We start from the raw sequence: 26,020 nt of genomic DNA on the forward strand, positions 1-26,020 counted from the left end.
ACACATGACACGTAGAGCTTAGGTCTCAGAGGAAGTGCACACAACTCTAAACAGTTTATCTACGCAAACATTCAAGCACAGGGCGGCATGGTGGCTCAGCGGTTAGCACTGCTGCCTCACAGCACCAGGGACCTGGGTTCAATTCCTGTCTCTGGCAACTGTCTGTGTGGAGTTTGTACGTTTTCCCCGTGTCTGCATGGGTTTCCTTCCACGGTTCAACGATGTGCAGGTTAGGTGAATTGGCCACGCTAAGGCCACGCTAAATTGCCCGTAGTGTGCGGTGGATTAGTCAGGTGTAAACGTGGGGTGGGTTACTCTTCTTAGGGTCGGTGTGGACTTGTTGGGCTGAAGGGCCTGTTTCCACACTGCAAGTGATCTTATCTAATCTAAACTACCTGTGTAGCAGAGTTTGCAGCATGTGCACTGGATTTATCAACCCTCCCAGACTGGAAGGAGAACAGGGAGTGAGAGGCTGTGTTCTGTGTGTGTTTGAGTTCAGAGCAGGTTAGGAGGCTCTAGCTGTGTCTACTCTGGGTCTGTGAGCCTGTACGTGTCTGTGAGAGCGTGGAAATCTCTCACTGAGTAATGTCAGAGTGTGGTCGATAAGGCTGTCAGAGAGGAAGAGGCGGTGCCCAGCCTGTTTGACAGAGGGAGGAATTCGCTGGAGAACACGTAAAGTCTTGTTAAACGAAACGCCAAAACATTTCGAGGGCGCCCGAGGGTTGGGATGCGGCGTGTGATGTAGAGTAAATGTTCCTGGTTTTCTGTTCACCGTTATTCCTGGGCTAGAGGCACTCAACACAAAAGGTGAGAGAAAATCCTGACCTATTGACAGAGTGAGAGGGACATTAATCCCTCTCGGGGGGTGTTTGGGGATTGGGATCTGGTGATCGCAGGTCAGGAATAAAGTAAAATCAAGAAACCATTTTTAATTTTAATGTAACAGTTTCGTTGTACATTGTTTATTTTCCTGATACTTATTAGGCCGTCACTTATGTATCTATTAGTTGTGTAAGTGTGGATGGAGAGGTTATTGCAATCCCCGAATGATATATTTTTTGGGTTATGTATCTACATTAGTTTTGGGAGTTTGGCAGTTTATTGCAGTACAACAGCGTGAGGCGGAGAAAGGAAACACGGACTTTCTTTTTGTACACACTCCCCGCTCTGCTCTGGGCATTTACCACACTTTTCCCCCTGTCCATTCCCTTCTCCCTCCCTTGCCCCGTGTCTCCCCCACTTCTTCCTGCCACCTCACTTTCTCCACTTCATGTTTCCCCTCCTCTCAATCCCCACTCTCCCTAAAATCTGCAACCACATTCCCCCCCCCCCCAATCCCATGCACTGTTTTGCCCCCTCCCCTTTCCCTTCCTTTTCATCCCGTCCCCTGTCCCCTCCCCCAAAATAATACATAATGTGTATCTTACTCTTATTATAAAATGCAGTTGCATCAGTTACAATTCTCAAAGGTGTACTGGAAAGACTTGAATATGTGACACTTTGCCTGTACTCCTGGTCTTTCATCATTCTGCAGGGGCATTACTGAAAGAAACCCACTTGCTATGAAAGAGAAAACGTTCCTTGCACATGAGCAGTATTTGTATTGTTTATGCAATGAGACACTCACTGGGTGCACAATTGGGCAAACGTTTTTTTAACTGAAAGAAAAATAAGTACATTGCAGAAGCACAGTCTATAGTAAATGAAAATGTAACCATTTTATCAAGTGTGGAGTTCAGTTAATTCATTCTATCACAATAATAGTGATATGGAATGAGAGGTGACGGTAAAAGCTAACTATAGCTGTTCATGTGAGGAAGCAGCTTTGCAATGTATTCACCTCTGATTTATTTATAACTTATGGTGAATGCAACAGGGACATGAGATAAAGACCATGAGAATATTTGGAATCACATGTGCACAAGGCCATTTGAACTGTCACATCTGTGCAGGGTCTTTGAAAGAGTTGTCCTGTCAACTCCATTTCTTCATAATTCTGTCAGAGTCTGCTTCAAGGAAATGTCATTTGAAAGGTTTAGTGGACTTGGGTACACTGCAGTGAGTGGGTCACAGTCAGACAGGCCGGAAGCAGACCCTTCAGCCCAACTTGTCCATGCCAACCAAGTTTCCCAAACTAAACTAGTCCCATTTGCTTGTGGTTGACCCATATCCCTCTAAATGCTGCTTATTTGTGTACCTGTCCAAATGTCTTTTAAAAGTTGAAACTGTGTACCAGCATCTACCACTTCCTTGGGTAATTCATTCACATCCAAAACACCCTCTGTGGGCCTCAGGTCTCTTTTAAATCTTTCTTTTCTCACCTTAAAAATATGCTGCCTAGTTTTGAACTCACTCACCCTAAGGAAAAGACTTTTGCTGTTCACTTTATCCATGTCATTTGAGGACACTCTGTGAAGAAATATATTCTTAGATCCAAAAGCATTTGAGGGGATCTATGATCTCTACTAACTTATTAATTGCAAGAGGCTTTTTCCTTCTTTACACATTTTATATTCATAATCTGTTTTAGGAATTTAGGTTATTTCATTCAGAACTGAGATAAAATACTCCAGGTTAGCTCAGTTGGATGGAAATAAGCATAAGTCAAGCAAAGACAGCAGAGATTTAGTAAATCCTTAGAATAGTATAAAGGCAGTAGGAGTATACTTAAGAGGGAAATCAGGAGGGCAAAAAGGGGACATGAGATAGCTTTGGCAAATAGGGTTAAAGAGAATCCAAAGGGATTTTATAAATACATTTTAAGGACAAAAGGGTAACGAGAGAGAATAGTGCCCCTCAAAGATCAGCAAAGAAGCCTATGTGTAGGAGATGGGGGAGATAGTAAATGAGTATTTTCAGTGTTTATTGTGGAGAAGGACATGGAAGATACAGAGTGTGGGGAAATAGATGGTGACATCTTGAGAAAAGGTCCATATTAAAGAGGTGGTGTTGTTGTTGGATGTCTTAAAATGCATAAAAGTGGATAAATCCCCAGGACCTGATCAGGTGTACCCTAGAACTCGGTGGGAAGCTAGGGAAGTGATTGCTGGGCCTCTTGCTGAGATATTTGTATCATTAATAGTCACAGGTGAGGTGCCAGGAGACTGGAGGTTGGCTAACGTGGTGCCACTGTTTAGGAAACTATAGACCAGTGAGCCTGACATCGGAGGTGGGCAACTTGTTGGAGGGAATCCTGAGGGACAGGATGTACATGTATTTGGAAAGGCAAGGATTGATTAGGGATAGTCAACATGGCTTCATGCATGAGAAATCATGTCTCACTAATTTGAGTTTTTTGAAGTAACAAAGTGGATTGATGAGGGATGAGCAGTGGACGTGATCTATCTGAACTTCAGTAAGGTGTTTGACAAGGTTCCTCATGGTAGACTGATTAGTGAGGTTAGATCTCATGGAATATAGGGAAAACTAGCCCTTTGGACATAGAACTGGCTCAAAGGTGGAAGACAGGTTGTTTTGCAAACTGGAGGCCTGTGACCAGTGGTGTGCCACAAGGATCAGTGCTGGGGTCTTTGCTAGTCTATGTGTCGGTGTACCAGGAAGTGAGACGACGGGTCTGAGGAGGGAGGGGGGGGGGGGGTCCCTTGTTTATGTAACTTCAATAATCCATAGAAACAGAAGGTGTTGGATCTTTCAGGTTTCATTCTTTGGAGATCTGTCTTGTTAATTTCTATGTGGATGACACCTTTGTCATCACAAAATGCAACAAATTAGAAGAAACAGATAAACAACATCCTTACCGGTATAAAGGTCACCAAAGAGGAAGAGAACAATAACAGACTCCCCTTCCTAGATGCCACAGTAGAACGAAAAACCAATGGAGAGCCGCAGACCAGTGTCTGTAGGAAAGCCACACACTGACCAGACACTCAACTACAGGAGCAATCATCCCAACACCCACAAACGGAGCTGCATCAGGGATGTTTTTTAAATGGACCATAACACACTGCAGCACCCAGGAACAACGAGAAGCCAAGGAAAAACACTTGTCCAACGTATTCAGAAACAATGGGTACGTGATTCGCACAGTCCGCCAATTCCTGCACAGCAGACCTAAACAAGAAGACACAACACACCCAGAGACTTTAGCCACCCTGCCATACATTAAGGACATCTCAGAGATGACGACTAAACTATTCTGGCCACTGGGTATTATGGTAGCCCACAAACCAACAACCATGCTGAAACAGCTCCTGATGAATTTAAAGGACCCCATACCAACAACCAGCAGAACGAGCATCATATACAAATTACCCTGCAAGGACTGCAACAAACATTACATTGGACAGATGGACAGGAAACTAGCCACTAGGTTACATGAACACCAACTCGCCACTAAAAGACATGACCAACTATCACTGGTATCCATACACACAGACAAAGAGGGACACCAGTCTGACGGGAACAATACATCCATCCGGGGATAGGCTAAACAAAGACATGCACGGGAATTCCTAGATGCCTGACATTTAAACCTGAACTCCATTATCAAACACATTAATTTGGACCCCAACCTCTGAGAGAAAGAACCGGAAATGATATCATCCACCACAACAGACCCAGACACTCGCATAGCAAATGGGACAGACTACCAGCGCTTCACTGGAGGCTCTCTGATGATGTTACCTGGCATGGTGACAAGATGTCTGAAAACAAATCTCCCAGCTCAGAGAGCAAACTTACAACCTGCGTCATAGTTATACAGCATAGAAATAGACCCTTCGGTCCAACCCATCCATGCCGACCAGATATCCGAAGTTATCGTGGTCCCATTTGCCAGTACTTGGTCTGTATCCCTCTTAAACCCTTCCTATTCATATAACCATCCCGATGCCTTTTAAATGTTGTATTTGTACCAGCCTCCATCACATCCTCTGGCAGGTTGTTCCAGACACACAACATCTTCTGCATAATAAAGTTGCTTCTCAGGTCCCTTTTAAATCTTTCTCCTATGCCCTCTAGTTTTGGACTTGCCTGCTCTGTGAAAAATACCTTGTCTATTCACCCTATCTATGCCCCTCATGATTTTATAAACCTCTATAATGTCACCCCTCAGCCTCTGACCCTCCAGGGAAAATAGCCTATTCAGTTTCTCCCTCTAGTCCCGGTAACATCCTCATAAATCTTTTCTGAACACATTCAATACCTTTCCTATTGCAGGGAGACTCGAAATGAATGCAATATTCTAAAAGTTACATTTGATCTCCAGTAACCTCGTGACATGTCTGCTTGTATAATCTGTGTCTTTTAGCACTCTGGATACACCTATCATCTCAAACCTTTACAAACTGGAGGGCAAAGTAGGGAATTATTATCAATGTCACTTTGGCCCAATTGCTGTCCTGAACTGTCTTTCATTGCCTGGGTGGTTTGGCCATTCCAGGTGTATTTTTCCTGAATGAGATTTTTTTAAACCTTTTTTTTTTGCTCAAGAGATTATATGGCCAGGGAAGAAGGGACGATGGGGATGAAGGATGTGTCTGGTTGTGTTGTTCCAATCTCTGTGGTATGAGTAAGCTGATCATTGTCCGTCAGTTTTATCATTACTTTTGTTAGTAGCAACAACGTTCCTGGAAAGCCAAACTGCAAATACCATTCGTTGTGTATCTCTGATGAACAGGTGTTACCTGTGGGTTGCAAGACACTCTTGACATCCACAAGTGGTATCATTTTCTTCCTCTTCCGAATGGAAAGCATGTAGTCTTTCTACAAATTATCAAATACAACAGCAATATTTGTCGTCATAGTCTCCTTATACACTCAAACCACAGAGGCAGACAAGCTCTTGTTTGGTGTTAACGATATCCTTCCAGCTCTTTAAAACTTTCCAATACTCTGTCCATTCAGTCTGCTGTGATAATCATGATAAATGAATAAAGAATACAGTCTCCATGGTGCTACTTTTTTTATTTTAAAAATATACTTTATTCATAAAATAATTTGATGGTCTGTACAGTTGGACATGCCATACATATGTAAACATTCCATTTGTTTGCATACCGAAACAGAGTAATCATTCCTATTTACAGGTCTGTACGATTACATTTTTAGTTGAGGCGTCAGCAGAGCCCAAATGACTGTGTGGGCCCCCTGTTCTTCTTTAGGCAGGCAGATGTTACACGGTGGTCTTTCCCCACCGTGCCCAGGCAGCAGCTGCCCCAAGCTTCAGCGCGTCCCTCAACACATCCTCCTGGACCTTGGAATGTGCCAGTCTGCAACACTCAGTCGGGGTCAACTCCTTCAGCTGGAAGATCAACAGGTTTCGGACCGCCCAGAGAGCGTCCTTCACCGAGTTGATGATCCTCCAGGCACAGTTGATGTTCGTCTCGGTGTGAGTCCCGGGGAACAGGCCGTAGAGCATGGAGTCTCGCGTCACGGCGCTGCTCGGGATGAACCTCGACAAACACCACTGCATTCCTCTCCAGACTTCCTCTGCATAGGCACATTCCAGAAGGAGGTGTGTGACAGTCTTGTCCCCCCCGCAGCCACTTCGAGGGCAGCGTGTGGTGCGGCAGAGAGTCTGGGCGTGCATAAAGGATCTCACAGGCAGACCCCTTCTCACCACCAGCCAAGCCATGTCTTGGTGCTTGTTGGAAAGTTCTGGTGATGAGGCATTCTGCCAAATGGCTTTGACAGTCTGCTCAGGGAACCGCTCGATAGGATCCACCCTCTCCTTTTCCCAAAGGGTCTCAAGGACGCTACATGCTGACCACTTCCTGATGGACTTGTGGTCAAAGGTGTTTTTCTTCATAAACTTCTCCACGAAGGACAGGTGATAGGGAAAGGTCCAACTACTCGGAGCGTTCCGCGGCAGCGAGGCCAGGCCCATCCTTCGCAACACCCAGGGACAGGTAGAACCTCAGTACGTAGTGACACTTGGTGTTTGCGTACCGGGGATCCACGCACAGCTTGATGCAGCCACACACAAAGGTGGCCGTCAGGGTGAGGGTGGCAGTGGGTGTATTTTTTCCCCCGTTGCCCAGATCTTTGTACAGCGAGTCCCTTCAGACCCAGTCCATCTTTGACCTCCATATAAACTGGAAGATGGCCCGGGTGACTGCAGCGGCACAGGTTCTGGGGATAGGCCAGACCTGTGCCACGTATAATAGCAATGACAATGCACCTCCATGCTGCTACATTGATTCAGCCAATGGGAACTGCATCTCAGCCACAATTTTATTTGCACAAGACTCAGCAGTGATGTGATGGGACACTTGGTATTATTGTCAATGTGTCTGCCATGTGGTTGAGTTTCTCTTCATGGAATGTGCCTTTTTTTTTAAATAAATTGGTCACAAATAACTGTTGACGTTGGTATCATGTGTTTTGCCATGTAGAAAAGCTTCAGTGCCGTCTTCCAAGTTTCTGTGAAATTAGGTTGGGTTCAAATGTGCAACATTTATGATCCAATCTCTGCCTTTGATGTCTCTTGATTGATTGATTATCTCAGTGTGGAACAAAACAGTCCTGTTTATCATAACTTTGTTATGATATAGCCATGGCCAGTCATATTATCAGCACATCACAAGATTTTTTTCTCTTGTTTACATCATAGAATCATACAGTATGGAAACAGACCCTTCAGCTAAATCATCATAGAGTCATAGACATGTACAGCATGGAAACAGACCCTTTGGTCCAACCTGTCCATGCCGACCAGATATCCCAACCCAATCTAGTCCCACCTGCCAGCACCTGGCCCATATCCCTCCAAACCCTTCCTATTCATAGACCCATCCAAATGTCTCTTAAATGTTACAATTGTACCAGCCTCCACACATCCTCTGGCAGCTCATTCCATACACGTACCACCCTCTGCGTGAAAAAGTTGCCCCTTAGGGTGAGAGGGGAAAGATATAAAAGAGACATATCAGGCTCAACCACGAGATCTCTCTGACCTGTTCCACCATTCAGTTACATTACTGTTGACATGTATCTCAATCCCATTTTCTTACTTAACATCTAATACGTTTACTGAACAAAAATTAACCTAACTCAGAATTGAGATGGATTAATGGTCTTTTCTTTTGAAATGTTGAGATTTTAGTGGAAACATGAAATGATTGCGAGGATACATCTGTTTGTAGAAACCTCTTCTAGCACAGTTATGTCCGTTACATCAGTTCCCTAGACTAGCAAGTACCTTGGGCTATTACCAGGCGGCTCACATGATGGCCACTATTGAGAAAGCAGTGTGGATAACAGCCAGGGATGTTGCTTGCCCCGGGAATTTTCTACATAAGAAATACAGGGTTGTCATTTGGGTGGCAAAGTGGCTGATCGCCAGGGACCCAGGTTTGACTCCACCCTCGGGTGGCTGTCTGTGTGGAGTTTATACGTTTTCCCTGTGTCTGCGTGGGTTTCCTCTGGACGCTCCCTTTTCTCCCAAGATGTATAGATTAGGTGGATTGGCCACGCTAAATTTCCCATAGTGTCCACAGATGTGCAGGCTTGGTGGACTAGCCATGATAAATGCAGAGTTAAATTGATAGGGTGGAGGGGATCTGAGTGGGATGTTCATCAGAGGTGAATTGTGGATTTGATGGGGAGTTTACGATTCTATGTTGATTTACACTGAATATAGGGTTGCCTGAAACTGGTCTGACACAATTCCTGCTGACTATGACTGATAAAGATGAATATCTTCCCTATTTGAACAGTTTAATGTTTCACAAATATGAGAAATGTGTTTTTAAAATCTTTTACCTGTTTCCAGAATATTTTTCTGGGCTTCATGTCATAGAAAGGCACGGGAGACACAGAAATTACAGAATTGTTACAGCACCTTAGAAGGCCATATGGACCATTTCTCTGAGCAAGCAATTCACTGAGTGTCATTTCACTGCCTTTATCCCTAAAGCCTGCGCATTCTTCTTTTGCAAGTAACACACAAATTCCCCTTTTTAATATTTCAGTTGAACTTGCCTCCAACACAATCTTGGACGGTATATTCCAGATCCTAACTACTCGCTGCATAAAAATAAGTTTCCTCTTGTCTCTTTTGTTTCCTTTCTCAAATACATTAAATGCTCTTGATTTTTCATAGGTAGAACATTTTTCTATTTCAATTTTTTCCAGAACTGTCAAGATTTGACTATCTCCATCAAATCTCCTGTTTTCTCCAAGTAAATAACTACATACTAATCACTCCTAATTCGAATATGAAATTCAGGAGAAATATCTTTATCCAGTGAGTGTGTGAAACTCAGTACCACAAGGAGTAGGTGAGACATAGATACATTTAGGTGGAACCTGGATAAGCACATAGAGAAAAGAATATCAGCATATTGCTGATTCGGCAAGATGAGACCAACTGGGCAGATTGGTCTGGCTATTTGCGGTTAATCTTTTGTAATTGTATGTTTTATCGAGCCTAGATTTATACATGAGAAAACTATATTCCCTGAATTTAAATAATAAACAAACTAAGTAAGTTGTTTCATTTTGGGAAAAGATTTTATGTATGTGATGCTGTTGCTCCTTTTACAAGGTATGTTGTTTTTGGCTTTTTTTTCCGCAAAATTGTAAAAGACACAGATTCTGAAAAGTCTGTATTTGAAGGGTTTAGGGCCAATTTGATTATAGCTAACAGAAACTGCCTCAAGAGCAAAGCTTTCAAAACACTTGTAGAATGAAAGGGGAGTGGCCAGTTCTCCCAGCTCAGTTTAACTCTGGTTTGGTTTGATTAGATTAGATTCCTTACAGTGTGGAAACAAGCCCTTCGGCCCAACCAGTCCACACTGACCCTCCGAAGAGTAACCCACCCGGACCCATTTCCCTCATGCACCTAGCACTGTGGGCAATTTAGCATGGTCAATTCACCTGACCTGCACATATTTGGACTATGGGAGGAAACTGGGGCACCCCAAGGAAACCCACGCAGACACAGGAAGAATGTGCAAACTCCACACAGACAGTTGCCCGAGGCAGGAATCAAACCTGGGACCCTGTGAGGCAGCAGTGCTAACCACTGAGCCACCGTGCTAGTTTGGTTTGGTTCGGTCTGGTCTGGTTTGGTATTTAGCAAGCAGTAGTGGTTGGAAGCTGCTACCCAAAGAAGCAGGTCCACGCTGGTCCTCTCTCTGTGACTCCTCTCCTGTAAGAACTTGTGTTTGATTTTTCCTTTTATGCCAAGGAGTATTTATGGGGATTGTTGCAAGTATTGGAAAGCGTCATTAAGTTGGGATAATCTGTTGGGGCTTCAGATAGGTTAAGTTATTCTGTTTTCTGTTTTTTGTGTTTCATTCGGTAACCTTGTAAATAAAACCTGTTTTGTTTAAAACTAAATGGTTTGACCAACTGCATCTCTCCTGGAACATCCACTGTACGCCTGATTAAAGCAACCAGCAAAGTTAGGGTCTGGGCTACTTTCTTGAAATGTTTTGAGGGGGTCTGGCCTGGTCCATAACAATGGTCATTGCTTGTTGTAACTTCGCAATACAGATTGTAATTTTATGGTGTTTATAGATGCTATAAACCTTAGGGAGAGGTACTGAGGAATTATTTACAGGACTGTAAGTCTTAAAATCTTTATTTTGTGTTTCATACGCCAGTGGTAACCAGATATCATGGATAACAGTGGCTCTGTCAGGGAAATGCCAATGAATGATGTAACTGTCACCTTGGACCAGAATCCCCCAGACCCGAACGAATATTCAACATCTAAAGGATCGACAGTTAGCTTCCACAACATTTACTACAGCGTGAAAATCAAGAGTGGTTTACTCTGCTGCCGTAAAACCAGTGAGAAGGAAATCCTAAAAGATGTCAAGTATGTATTTGCAGTCTTTTGATTTGCGTGGAGTCGAACAGTAGCAATGATTCAATGTTTAATTATAACTTGCCAGAATGGGATTTTTCTTAAAGATCTACCAATTGTGTGAAAAGAAATGTAGCATCACTACTTTAAGAAATGGAGAGGTGCTGGCTGAAAATATGACTGGAAATGTTGGGTCTGTTTTTTAGCGGAGTGTGGGAAGAAGGTGAGAGAAGAGGAAGCATCGGGACGCATTAAAGCTGGTAACTTAGAGAAAGGATTTGATCTAAATGATATGTTGCAGTCTCCCACTGAACAAGAAGCTACAGTTAGAGATCATGGGGATTTGCCTGGCAATCGATTGGTGCTGGGATGTGTGGAGCTCAGCGAGTGTTGATGAAAGGACTCTTGATCTTCACATTCAGAGCTGCAAATGGACAGAATTTCGGAGAGCTCAGAGATATTAAATGGTTAATCAAGCTGGAGGAGGTTTTAAGGAGAGGAAAGGGCTCGGCAGTACATTGAGGCATCTGCAAGTAAGGATTTTAAAATACTGTGGTGACAAAATTTATAAAGTTGTTTGGAAAAAAAACAGCCTCCTAAAAGTGAACTTTATTTGGCAAGAAATATCAATGTTCAAAAGTAGAAAGCTGAGTTCAATGAGCTAAGTGGGTTGTTTGGTTAAGTTTTGAACACAAGCCAGGACATTAACCCTGAAAATCACCACCACAGAGTTAGCGTGCTTATCAATAGTTTCTAATCTCAACATTGACTGCAAATTCTATCGACTCACGAAGAAACTATTACCTATAAAGATGCGATGCCAGTGCAAGAATCTGGTTAATTATTAATGTGGTTTATGTCAGTGAAATAAATGATAAAGGTAACTTAATCTTCCCTTCAGTCACGGACGCCCTTGTCTACACAGCTTACTTACTTCCCTTCCAGTTTTGGTCACCTTTGCTCTAGGAAGGATGTTATTAAACTGGAACGAGTGCAGAAGGAATTTACAAGGATGTTGCCTGGACTCAATGGTCTGAGATATAGAGAGAGGTTGGGAAAGTTAGGACCTTTTTTCTTTAGAGTGTAGGGGGACTGAGGGGGGATCTTATAGAGGTGTATGAGATCACGAGAGGCACGGATAGGGTGAATGCAGGGTTAGGAATCACAGAATAGAAGATGTCATACAGGCTCTTCAGTCCAACCCGTCCATGCCGACCAGATATCCCAACCCAATCTAGTCCCACCTGCCAGCACCCAGTCCATATCCCTCCAAACCCTTCCTATTCATATACCCATCCAGATGCCTTTTAAATGTTGTAATTGTACCAGCCTCTACCACTTCCTCTGGCAGCTCATTCCACACACGTACCACTGTCTGCGTGGAAAAAGTTGCCCCTTAGGTTCCTTTTATATCTTTCCCCTCTCAACCTAAACCTATGCCCTCGAGTTCTGGACTCCCCCACCCCAGGGAAAAGACTTTGTCTATATACCATGTCCATGTCCCTCATGATTTTATAAACCTCTACAAGGTCACCCCTCAGCCTCTGACGCTCCAGGGAAAACAGGCCTAGCTTATTCAGCCTCTCCCTATAGCTCAAATCGTCAAAATCTGGCAACATCCTTGTAAATCGTTTTTGAACCCTTTCAAGTTTCACAACATCCTTCCTATAGGAAGGAGACCAGCATTGCATGCAATATTCCAAAGTGTCCTAACCAACGTCCTGTACAGCCACAACATGACTTCCCAACTCCTGTACTCAATACTCTGACCAATCAAGGAAAACATACCAATATCCTATCCACCTGCGACTCTACTTTCAAGGAGCTATGAATCTGCTGTCCAAGGTCTCTTTGTTCAGCAACACTCCCTACGACCTTACCATTAAGTGTATAAGTCCTGCTAAGATTTGCTTTTCCAAAATGCAGCATCTCACATTTATCTAAATTAAACTCCATCTGCCACTTCTCAGCCCATTGGCCCATCTGATCAAGGTCCCATTGTAATCTGAGGTAACCTTCTTCACTGTCCACTACGCCTCCAATTTTGGTGTCATCTGCAAACTTACTAACTATACCTGCTATGTTCACATCCAAATCATTTACATAAATGACAAAAAGTAGTGGACCCAGCACTGATCCTTGTGGCAATCCACTGGTCACAGGCCTCCAGTCTGAAAAGCAGTCCTCCACCACCACCCTCTGTCTTCTACCTTTGAGCCAGTTCTGTATCCAAATGGCTAGTTCTCCCTGTATTCCGTGAGATCTAACCTTGCCAACCAGTCTTCCATGTTAAACCTTGTCGAACACCTTACTGAAGTCCATATAGATCACGCCCAGTGCTCTGCCCTCATCAATCCTCTTTGCTGCTTCTTCAAAAAACTCAATCAAGTTAGTGAGAGATGATTTCCCACACACAAAGCCATGTTGACTATCTTTAATCAGTTCTTGTCTTTCCAAATGCACGTAAATCCTGTCTTTTGAGATTCCCTCCAACAACCTGTCCACCACTGACGTCAGGCTCACTAATGAGAAGGTACTGGGGAAGCTGAAAGGTCTGAAGATGGAATAATCACCCAGAATAGATTGACTGCATCCTAGAGTTCTGAAGGAGATAACTGAGAAGGTTGTAGAGGCACTAGTGGTGATCTTTGAGGAATCACTGGAATCAGGAGTCCCAGAGGGCTGGAAAATGGCTAATGTAACACCCCATTTAAGAAAGGAGGGAGGCAGATAATAGGTAACTATAGGCCTGTTATCCTGTCCTTGATTGGTGGTAAGATTGTAAAGTCTCTTTTGCATGATGAGATTGAGGAGTACTTGGAAATGCATGGTGAAATAGGGCTGCATCAGCAAAGCTTCATCAAGGGGAAGGTCATACCAGATACATCTGTTAACATTCTTTGTGGAGACGTTAGATAAAGGAGAGCTAGTGGATATGATCTAGTTGCATTTTTGAATAAGACAAGCGCCCATGATGTTAGGGGCAAGGTACTGGCACGGATAGAAGATTGACTGACTGGCAGAAAGCAGACTGTGGGATTAAAGAGGTTTATTTTTCAGGACAGCAGCTGGTGACTAGTGGAGTTCCATAGGGGTCAGTGTTGGAACCACAACTATTCACCTTATACAGTAACAATTCCTGATGAAGGGCTTATGCCCGAAATGTTGATTCTCCTGCACCTTGGATGCTGCCTGCCCTGCTGTGCTTTTCCAGCACCACACTCTCGACCTTTACAGTAAAAATCTGGGTGAATGAACTGAGGGTATTGTTGCTACGTTTGGTAGGAAGAATAGAGGCATGGACTACTCGCTAAATGGAAAAAGGCTTCAGAAATCTGAAGCACATGGAGAAAATGTTTCTCCTAGCAGGAGAGACTAGGACCTGAGGGTACAGCATCAGAGTGAAGGGACGACTCTTTCGAACTGAGATGAAGAGGAATTTCTTTAGCCAGAGGGTGGGGAATCTGTAGAACTCATTGACACAAAGGGCAATGGAGGCCAAGTCAATTATTGCATTTAAGACGGAGTTAGATAGGTTTTTGATTAATAAGGGGGTCAAAGGTGAAGGGGAAAAGGCAGGAGAATGGGGTTGAGAAACATATCAGCCATGATCAAATGGTAGAGCAGACACAATGGGGTCAACTGCCCTAATTCTGCCCCCATATTTTATGGCCTGATTGAATAAGCTGTTCTTAAGAGACCATAATTGTTCATGTCAACAGATCCCAGTACATTGTCATTTGCTTACTGTCTTGGAGTCCAGTTTTACAGCTTTTTCTCTCACTTCACTATAAATTTAAACAGTGACATTAAATTACAAATACAAAAATAATCCAGAATGTCCATTCCATCTGTGCATAATATTGAGCAGGAGGAGTAGTTGAGCAGTACTGTTGGGAAATTCAGTGCCTGCTTTCTTTGTTTGTTTCCCGATTGGCTGCAGCTTCACAGCCTGCTGGGTTTCGACTGTGGTTACTTCAGAGGGCTGTGCTAGGAGAGCTCTAACATCTCTCGGCTATGAAGGCTCAGCTGGTCTCAGCAGTTTCTTGATCTGGACAGTACCTGCCTAGCCTGGTTTGTTGTGACACTGGAGAGGTTACTGGTTTGAAGGGGGTGCAAGCATGTTATTGTCCTCACTGAAGACAGTAGGCACCTTTCCCTGGAGCCACAGTCACTCTCCTGATACTGTGCGCCTCACACTCCCATGGCACCGCATGTGAAGAAGGTGCAGGAGAGATCTATTCTGTGCTACAGACTGTTAACACTGGCTCTCAAAGCCAAGATTGCAGTTTCTGAGCTTCCTTGCTGCAGGGTGAGCTTGTATTTCTGAATTGTGATTTTTTTTTGTGTGCCTATTTTGTGCTTTTTTTATTCTACATGCTCCTTTAGTCACGCCACTTTCTTAACTTTCTCTTTTATGGTCTCTGTCCATAATATACTTCAAACTTTTATTTGCTCCATTTGACTTATGTAGCTGTTAAATTGCCGATATACAAACTCTCTTCCAACTTTTTTTACTTTATTCAAAATGCTGCCATTTCATGGCAACAGATGAAATCTTTTTTACTGTTTTTTTTGTATTCTTACTGTAAAATACACGTGACAGTCAAATCAAATGATATTGCCAGCTTGGATTAACACAGTGAAACATTCCAAAATGCTTCACGGGAGAGATGTTTATCGAAGTTTGATAACAGTCACATGGAGATATTGGGACCAAAGTTAACAATGAAAATTGAGGATGGTCAAGGCCAGACCTGAAAGATCTGCAGGTAATGGCTGGAGGAAGCTACAGAGGTGGAACAGAGTGAATCTGGGAATGGACCAACAAATAAACATGACTTGCAAAACCATTGTCATAGAGCCAATGTTATGGAATGGAATTTGGTATATGTGGAATGCAGATAGCAGAGTTTTAGATGAGCTTGTTTGTTTATGCATGCATCAGAATTTTTATGCCTGATTACTCAGCAGAATTCTATTGGGAGTTAATACTTAAATATAACTTGAACTTATACCCTTAAATGGTGAGATGCTAATAAATAATAAATGCACACAGGTGTATTCACTAAAATTGTGCTGTACTTTTATTTTTTTAAAAGTCTCCGTTCTGATATAATTTCAATTAATTGCTTTCCCTCTGTATTCTATGTCCTACCTTGGGATTGTTCTCCTTCTAGTAAAAGAAGCTGAGAAGTGATCTGATTGAACTGTTAAAAATCATGAGAAATCTGGACAGAGTGATAGGAAGAAAATGTTCCCATTCGTGAAAGAATTTGGAATAAGATGGGACCGATTTAAAGGAATTAGTAATAAAAGAGGCAAAAGTGATATGAGAAACATCAAAACTAATAGCAGGAGTAGGCCATTTGGCCCTTCGATCATGCTCCATTGTTCAATTTGATCATGGCTAATTCCTCCATCTCTGTACCGTGTTCCTGTTTTCTGCCCGTATGCTTTGATGCCTTTAAAATCTAAAGTTTGAGCTGTCTCTTTACTGAGTGTATTCAGTGACGTGGCCTCCACCACCTTCTGTAGTAGAGAATTCCAACGGGTTCACTACGCTTTGAGTAAAGAAATCTTTCCTCGTTTCGGTCCAAAATGGTCCGCGCTGTATCCTGAGACTGTCCCTGGTTCTAGACTCCCCAACCAGGGAAACATCCTCCCTGCATCTAGTTTGTCCAGCCTTGTTCTAACTTCATATGTTCAATCAGATCCCCTCATATCCTTCTAAACTCTAGTGACTGTCAGTACAGTCAAACCAATCTCTCCTCTGGACAGTCCTGCCATTCCTGCTTAGTGAACCTCCACTGCACTTTCTCTCTGGCAAATGTAATCTATCTTGGGTAGGGAGACCACAACTTCACACAATTCTCCAGGAATGGTCTCACCAAAGCCCTGTATGACTGCAGTAAAACATCTCTACTTCCGGACTCTCATCCTCTTGCAAAGATGTTGAGGTGTCAGTGTTGGACTGGGGTGGACAAAGTTTTTTAAAAAATCACATAACACCAGGTTACAGTCCAACAGGTTTACTTGAAAGTATAAACTTTCGGAACACTGCTCCTTTGTCAGGTAACGAGCAGGGCAGGATCATGGGGTACGGAATTTATAGTAAAAGATCAAAGTGTCATACAACTGATGCGATGTATTGAACAAACCTAGATTGCTGTCAAGTCTTTAATCACTTAGAACGGAGATGCAGGTTTTGATTGATTAACATGTAAATCCCAAAACTTCTTTCAAGTCACAGTCCCAAGATAACTTAAGGTAGGCAGTCAGTCCATATGACATTTTATCAATTCCACTTTGGAAAATCACAATAGAACTAGTCTGACTCAAGATTGAGATACAGACTCTAACCTCACACCTTTAATGCATTATCTGAACTGAGATGTCACCTTATTTTTATGCTGATAAAACCTTAAGTCATCTCGGGACTGTGACTTGAAAGAAGCTCTGGGATTTACATGTTAATCAATCAAAATCTGCATCCTCGTTTTAAGTGATGAAAGACTTAACAGCAATCTAGGTTTGTTCAATACATCGCAGCAGTTATATGACACTTTGATCTTTTAATATAAATTCTGTGCCCCATGATCCTGCCCCACTAGCTACGTGACGAAGGAGCAGCGCTCTGAAAGCTTGTACTTTTAGGTAAACCTGTTGGACTGTAACCTGATGTTGTGATTTTTAACTTTAACCTCTTGCAATGACGACCGATATACCATTCACCTTCCGAATTGCTTGCTGCACCTGCCTGACTACTTTCATTGACTGTACAAGGACACACCTTATTCTCCTGTACATCCACATTTCTTGACATGTTGCCATTTAAATAATATTCTTCCTTATTGTTTTTCACATTCAGGTGTAGAACTTCCTTTTTAGCCACTTTGACAAACGTACAGAAGATGTAGAACACTTTCATGCAACTTGTCCAAAGGCATCACATCTCATTACTCCAAATTCTGTTTTCACATCCAATACGGCATTTGTGAAGGAAGCTGGGATGCTCACCTCATGGTAAAAGTGTTTGTTAACCATGAACAAAAGTCCTGCAAATGAAAACAAAATAAATGTCCATTTATCAGAACACATACGGATCACCAGGAGTGTGAGGGTAGAAGGAACAGGGCAAAGGGTCCTGTCTAAATGTACTCTATCCCTAACTCCTTATGTGCAGTGATGACTCGGTGAACAGGCTGCACCTAAGACCAAATATTTACCTGCCAGCTTTCCCTTGTCCAAGCCTTGGCTGCATGATCGAGTTGAAGCTGATATCTCTGAGGAGGAATTAAAACCAAGACCTATCTTATTTCCCCAAATGGATGGAACAGAATCATCCAACGCTTGATTTTGAAGAAAAACTGGGGAGCATTCCCCAATCTCCATTTATCCTCCAGCCAATACCACAAAAGTTGATCATTTGGTTATTATCACATAGTTGTTTGTGGAAGCTTTCTGTGCATAAATTGGCTGCGCAATCTTCTGTATTGCAATAGGGACTCCACGGGACCACTGGGGCAGAAGTATTGAGCCTGTTCTACCATCTCGGTTTTAAATGGCCTCCCCCTCATCCTATAAGACCAGAAGATCTAGGAGTGGAAATATGCCATTCAGCCCATTGAATCTGCATCCCCATTCAATGGGATCATAGCTGATCTGATAACTCTCCCTTTCTTGCATTTTCCCTGTATCTCTTGATTCCCTTGCTGATTAAAAATCTATCTAAGCCTTCAATACCCATACTACCCCCAGCTCAACAGCCCTTTACAATAAAGGTTTCCAAAGATTCACTACCCTCCTAAAAGAAGAAATTCCTTCTCTCTCTGTCGTAGATGGGTAGCCCTTATTCTGAGATTATATTATGTGGTCCTAGACTCTCCCACAAGAGTAAACAACCTCCACACATCTACCAGCCAAGTCCCCTAAGAATTTTGCATGTTTGAATAAATTAGCCTCCTGTAGTTATAAATTCAAATGAATACAGACCTCACCTACGCAATCTCTCCTTATGAGACAGTCCCTCTATACCTAGTATCAGTCTCATGAACCTTTTCTGAGCTGCCCCCAATGCTGGGAAATCTTTCCTTAGATAATGTGTCCAGAATTATTCACTATGTGGTCTGACTAGTGCTTTGTATAGCTTTAGCAAAAACTCTTGATTTTTATTTGCCATTCATTTGAAATATAGGTCAAAATTCCTTTCCTTTTACCCACTGAGCCTAGGTGTTAGCTTTTTGTGCTTCATGCAGAGAGTTTCTAATCTGTAGCTTCCTGTTGTTTTCCTCCATTTTAAATATTATTTGCCTCCTAACCTGACAATTTCTCATATAATATTTCATTTGCTAAATTGTTGCCCACTCACTTAATCTATTCAGTATTCCTCTGCAGGCTCTTGGTATCATCTTCACCACTTGCTTCCCTACCTAAATTTGTGTCATCTGCAAATATGGCTATAGTATATTCATTTTCCTCATCAAAGTCATTAATATTTATTGTAAATAATTGTGGCCCAGGTGCTAATGACTGTGGAACTCCATGAGTTACAGGTGGTTATCCTGAAAATCCCTCCCTTATCCCAACTCTTTTCTATTAGTTAGTCAACTGCTGTAGAAAAAAAAGTCTTAATGTAGTGAGTGGTTAAGGTCTGGAATGCACATCTGACAGTGAGATGGAGGTACATTCATATGAGGAATTCAAAAGGGAATGGATAGTTAATTGAAAAAGAATGATCAGGTTTCTGTGGCAAGGCAAACCAATGGCACTGGGAACAATGCTCATCTGTAGACTGGTGCAGACTCAAATGGCCAAGTGGCTTCCTGTGCTGCACCAATTCTGTGTTTATTGTGTTGCGTCGTACATCTGTGTGTGTGTGTTCTGTTGTATAACTTTTACAAGTCATAAACTACATGATTTATTTATGACATTATTTGGCAGTTGTTTCTCCAAAAGAACTAACATTCACAATATTTACACGACCTTTGTTTCCTTTGTGTTTTTCTCACAGTGGTGTCATGGGACCTGGAATGAACGCTATCCTAGGTCCTACAGGGAGTGGAAAGTCTTCGTGAGTATCTCAGTAATACAGAATTGGATTGTGTCTCCCACACTGAAACAGCCTAACTGGACTCCCTGGTTATATTTACTCAGCCACCTGTCCATCTTCCTTCCTACCTACCCGCTGTACCCTCCTCTCCGACCTATCACCCCCCCCCCCCCCCCCCCCCCCCCCCCCACCTCACCATCTCCATCTACCTATCACATTCCTGGCTACCATCCCCCCTCATTCCTTATGAAGAGCTTATGCTCAAAACATTGACTCCTGTGCGTTGGATGCTGCCCGACTGGCTGTGCTTTTCCAGCACCACGCTTTTCGACTCTGATCTCCAGCATCTGCAGTCCTCACTTTATCACTGGTTAAACCAGTGCTTTTGTTTCACAAAAGCTTTGTCCTACCCTTCTTCGTTTCAACCTTACTGCAGATACTTCTAATTCTTTCTCCCTCATTTGCTTCTCCTTTAAGGGTATCAATGTTCTTCTCCTCGATGTGTTAATGTGGCAGTCATATTCACTCTAAAATAGTGACAATTTTAATTCCTCCCAAAATAAATCTGTCCAAGCTGGTCATCAGTGAAACTTTCAAAACTGGAATTGAGAGGATTTTATCAGCTAAGAAATATTACGGTTTCTGGAACCAAGGGAAATTAATGGAATTAAGATACAAGAGAGTCATGGTCTAATTAGGAGAAAGTGAGGACTGCAGATGCTGGAGATCAGAGCTTAAAAATGTGTTGCTGGAAAAGTGCAGCAGGTCAGGCAGCATCCAAGGAACAGGAGAATCGGCGTTTCAGGCATAAGCCCTGAAGAAGGGCTTATGCCCGAAACGCCGATTCTCCTGTTCCTTTGATGCTGCCTGACCTGCTGCGCTTTTCCAGCAACACATTTTAAGTCATGGTCTAATTACATGGCTTGAGAGGCAGAATGACTGCCTCCTGTTCTTATGTTCCACTTTCTCACCAACATCAAAGTTGGACTGAAATGTCTGTTTCCGTGCTGTACATCTCTATGACTCTGTTTAGCACAAAGTTTAGAGAGTTGGTAGAATGGTAGAGGTGGTTACCATTACACATGCGAAACTGGAGCTATGTTTTTGGATGATTTCATCAAGGAACAGAAGTAGATGAGAAACAAGAGGGAGCTGCAGAGAGAGGTCCTTGGGGATACCAGAGCTACCAGTGCATTAATGATCTAGTATTGGGAGGTTATATTAATGAGATTTTGAATTGTTGAACTATCCTTTTGAAATGTGTTTTTTTTTAAATAGGTGTCTGTATTTGATTTGTACAAAATTGATAGAGACTGTTTAGTTCATTGTATTTTCTCTGACTCTCAGAAAGAACCATCAATTTGTTATGATCTTTATTTAGAGTCATAGAGCACGGAAACTCTTCCATGCCGACCAGACATCCCAAACCAATCTAGTCCCACCTGCCAGCACCCGGCACATATCCCTCCAAACCCTTCCTATTCATATACCCATCCAGATGCCTTTTAAATGTTGTAATTGTACCAGCCTCCACCACTTCCTCTAGCAGCTCAATTCACACACGCACCACCCTCTGCATGAAAAAGTTGCCCCTTAGGTCTATTTTATATCTTTCCCCTCACCCTAAGCTTATGCCCTCTAGTTCTGGACTCCCCCATCCCAGGGAAAAGACCTTGTCTATTTATCCTATCCATGCTTTTATAAACTTCTATAAGGTCACCCCTCAGCCTCTAACACTCCAGGGAAAACAGCCCTAGCCTATTTAACCTCTCCCTGTAGCTCAAATCCTTCAACCCTGGCAACATCCTTGTAAATCTTTTCTGAACCCTTTCAAGTTTCACAACATCTTTCCGATAGGAAGGAGACTAGAATTGCACGCAATATTCCAAAAGTGACCTAACCAATGTCCTGTACAGCCGCAACATGACCTCCCAACTCTTGTACTCAATACTCTGACCAATAAAGAAATACCAAACGCCTTCTTCACTATCCTATCTATCTGCACTCCACTTTCAAGGAGCTATAAACCTGCAGTCCAAGGTCTCTTTGTTCAGCAACACTCCCTAGGACCTTACCATTAAGTGTATAAGTCCTGCTACGATTTGCTTTCCAAAAATGCAGCACCTCACATATTATCTAATTTAAACTCCATCTGCCACTCCTCAGCCCAATGGCCCATCTGATCAAGATGTAATCTGAGGTAACCTTCTTCGCTGTCCATTACACCTCGAATATTGGTGTCATCTGCAAACTTACTAACTATACCTCTTAAGCTCACATCCAAATCAGTTATATAAATGATGAAACTTGGGCCTGTTGTTCATAAATAAGGTAGAATGAGATTGTGGAGGAAGAAGATTGACACTAATATGTGGTTGAATAGATTGAGTATACTGACAGGAGGTGATATGTCCAATTGCAGCCATTGGTAAATTACAATGGAAAGTCATTATAACTACATGAATAATAAAATTCCTGTCTACTATTTTTAGCTAGTGAAGATTTAAATAAAGATTTAGCTGTCTTGGAATCCATGAGCAATTTGGACTATATTGAACCAATTTTTAATAGTTTTTCGCTGTATTTTCACAGTTGCTACTTGGGTTCAGTGACAAGAATCACTTTTTCAGTTATTAGTTAGGACAGATTTTGTTCTTAACATTATCCAGATTTAAAACTGAACACAATCTGGTTTTATGGGTTTGAAGTGACTATCATATGGGTTTGCATCTCTTCAAGAGTCCCTGAAACTGAGCTTCCAACCCCATAATCAATCCATCACAATGTGTGCTTCCATCTTCATTGTTACCTCAGCCCATTTAATGCAGAAACGTTTATTCACGTTGTTGTCAACTCCAGAATCCACTGTTCCAATGCTCTGTTGGGTGATCTTCCTCCCTCTATAAACATCAGCTCATGCACCGTTCTGCTGCCTGTTTCCTATAGTACATCAGTTTTACATTTCTCAGCTGACGTTAGTTATATGAGCCTTGGCTTGGTGTGTAGCATCTGTTCTGAGTCAGAAGTTTATGAGCTCTAATTCCATTCCAAATACTTGAGCACAAATCCAGACTGAAAGCACCAGTGCAATACTGAACAAATGCTGCATCTTTGCAAGTGAGATGTGACTTTGTCTATTATCTCAGTTGAACATAGGATCTCATTGGCATTGTTTGAAAGATAGCAAAGAAATCAATCAATATTTATCTCAGACAAAATATACTACCTGATCATTTAACATGTTGCTGCATATTGGAGATTAGCTGGTGCATTTCCCACAGTTGATTTCAAAATGTAATTGGCTGTGAATCACTTTGGGATATTCTGAGGTCATGAAAACTGTGAATGTAGAGAAACTTGTGTTTTAATCAGTGAAGGCTTGTATCTCTATGAGGCTGTGTTAACTTAATATTATTCAAATTACACAGCTCTTTCTTGACACTTTTCCTGCTAGGTTGATGCTGTGTAACTAAAAACCTGAGAAAAATAGTTTTAAGAGCTGACATCCCAGTTGACTTCAGGCCAATCCCCATCCAACAACCTGCTTTGAAAACTGCATACATTTTGACAGCTTTGACAATTCCACCACAGCAGCTGAGACCTCTCGTAACATTCTGAAAGAAGGAAACATTCTAAACACATATCATTTTAGACAAAAAGTCAATATTCCCTCTCTGCTAACATTAATTGATTCTTTAAAAAAATTAATTCCAGGAGCCAGATCCAGATTTGCATCTATGCAATATTCTAATCAGTTCTTCCTTCGGCCCTATCCTGTCTTGAGTAACAAGTATGATAGAAACCAGTTAGTTATATTATCGTAAGTATGTTGTTTACAAACATGGATGACAACAGTACCTCAGCCTACTTTTATTACTTCTCTGATACCAAATAGCTATCATTAACACCATAAGAGAACAGATAATCAGTAATGACTCTGAATATTGCTTCTTAGGTTACTAGATATTTTGGCTGCAAGGAAAGATCCTTCTGGCTTGAAAGGAAGAGTGCTCATTGATGGTGCTCCACAGCCCTCTAACTTCAAGTGTGTCTCTGGATATGTTGTACAGGTGGGAATCCTTTTGCTGCATTTTCTAAGATACATTTTTCAAAACGGAGATACGTTGGAGAATTCTGCACAACATACTGATTTTCTGATGTTCCTTACGTGTGCAGCCTTGATGCTTGTTGTTTGGCACAAATTAAGAAATCAGAGATTTGACTATAAATAACCCCAGCTTCTGGCTTCCCGCAGGACAAGGTCATTGAAGATCCCAGTTGGTCACTCCTGCAACCCTTTCTGATGACCAAGTGATCCAGAAGATAGACCAGTAATATTTTGCTATTGACAGCTGTTGGAAGCCAACAATGTTGGCTGTGTTGTGTTACTTCACTCAGGAAGTTTTCATTATTGTGGTAAAATGCACTTTTACATGCTTGTTACTTGAGCCATTTTTTAAGAAAAGGTAGAGGTTCCAAGTTCCATTCCATCACATGAATGACTGGGAATCTTCCACTCTTCTGTATGTTGGAAGGGTTTACATGTTGACACTCAACATGCTTGGTCATGTTATGACACACTTCTCTTGGCCATCAAGTCCTCGGGTAGGATTCAAACTTCTGGCTCTGAGCAAGATATATTCTGTATTGTACCACTAAACCACCTAAACACAATTCACCAAATTGGTTGGTGATTGGCATATCTAGGGTTATTTAAAGGGCTGTTTATATTGTGCACAAATGCATTGCCTATTAAATAGAATAAAGTTTCCTTCATTATAATTGAACAGGCTATGGGGATGTAGGGAAGACCTCTACTGGTTTAAGGGGTGTGTAAATTGGCCAGAATTTTAACTCTTAATCAGCTATCCTATGGTATGGAGAGGATGTGAGCAGGCTGGGTTGTGAGGCCTTCCTCCTCTTATTCATGACATTCATGTAAAACTCTGAGCTCAAAAACTGCATGAATTTATGTAAAACTCTGTTATCTCACTTTTTAGATTAGAATCAATCTAAACATCAGGTCATAGACAGAGAACACAGGGGGCTAACACCTTCAACATATTATCTAGCTATCACCATTGTTAACAGCTAACCCAAGAATGCAACTTTAAAAAAAAGGGTTTTGTGATTTACACATGAAAGAAGTGAAACTATCACTGTATTCTAACAGATGAAAAGCTTAACAGACAATCAATTCTTCGATGTATAATTTCAGTTACGTCACACTGCAAATTTTTGCTATAAATTCTGTGTTACGATTGAGCCCTCCACAATCACCTGATGAAGGAGCATCACTCCGAAAGCTAGTGTGCTTCCAATTAAACCTGTTGGACTATAACCTGGTGTTGTGTGATTTTTAATCTTCTTATTCAGTGCACGTTGATCATTCTGTCTTGGTCAGTAAGAAGCCTCTTCTGATTCTTATCCCCTTCTCTCAAGATTCAACAAATCAAAATAGCAGGAATGTCACATTGTGATTTTCAGTCTATGTATATATTTTAGTACACCTTTGAAAACACAAGCTTATTTCAGTTAATACAGTGTGTAGCACTCCGACTTCTGAATCAGTAGATTGCATGTGTTCCCCTGCTACTCAGACATACTTGTGTATTTGGAACTGATGCTCTCAGTGCAGTACTGATGGATGCTGAATAGCAACAAAGTTTGAACTATTAAGCTACAGATCCTGGTTGATCTGTGACCTAATTCCATAGACCTTCATTTATCCCTGCATCTTGTAATACTATGATTAACAAGATTATCCGTCTCTGATTTACAAGTGACTTATTGTCCCCACATTGATGGTGGGGGAAGAAGAAAAGTTCCAAATTGGTATAATCCTTTGTGTGATATGTATTTCCTGATTTTATGCTTGATGCCTGGCTTTAGGCTATGTCCCTCACTCTTAATTTTCCAAACCAGAGGAGATAGTTTATCTGTATCCATCCTACTTGTTTACCTTGCTATCTTGAAAACTAAGAGCAAATCATCCCTTAACCTGCTAAATCCAAGGCATTCCCCTTGTATATACTTTCTCTTGTGATAACTTTTGGTGTTCATGTATTATTCTGCTAAATGGCCCTGAATACCCTCTGTGGCCGATATAAGCTTTTTAAGGTGTGGTTCCCAAAACTGAACACTGTCATATAACTTCTCCTATGGCATCCTCTAAGTATGGAGCACAAGCT

The 26,020-nt window shown here is 42.0% G+C and overlaps 1 protein-coding gene across 1 annotated transcript in view; it reads left to right on the forward strand.

The window, feature by feature from the left end:
- Positions 1-504: 504 nt before the first annotated feature.
- abcg2a (ATP-binding cassette, sub-family G (WHITE), member 2a) overlaps positions 505-26,020 on the forward strand; it is a 70,440-nt gene continuing 44,924 nt past the window's right edge. Inside the window, exons 1-4 of the mRNA XM_072583798.1 lie at positions 505-807; positions 10,572-10,789; positions 19,791-19,850; positions 23,785-23,899. Coding sequence (XP_072439899.1) covers positions 10,587-10,789; positions 19,791-19,850; positions 23,785-23,899 — 378 coding nt within the window. The 5' untranslated portion in view covers positions 505-807; positions 10,572-10,586. The remainder of the gene's footprint in view (positions 808-10,571; positions 10,790-19,790; positions 19,851-23,784; positions 23,900-26,020) is intronic.

Source organism: Chiloscyllium punctatum, chromosome 14 (assembly GCF_047496795.1).
Source record: "Chiloscyllium punctatum isolate Juve2018m chromosome 14, sChiPun1.3, whole genome shotgun sequence".
Taxonomy (NCBI): domain Eukaryota; kingdom Metazoa; phylum Chordata; class Chondrichthyes; order Orectolobiformes; family Hemiscylliidae; genus Chiloscyllium; species Chiloscyllium punctatum.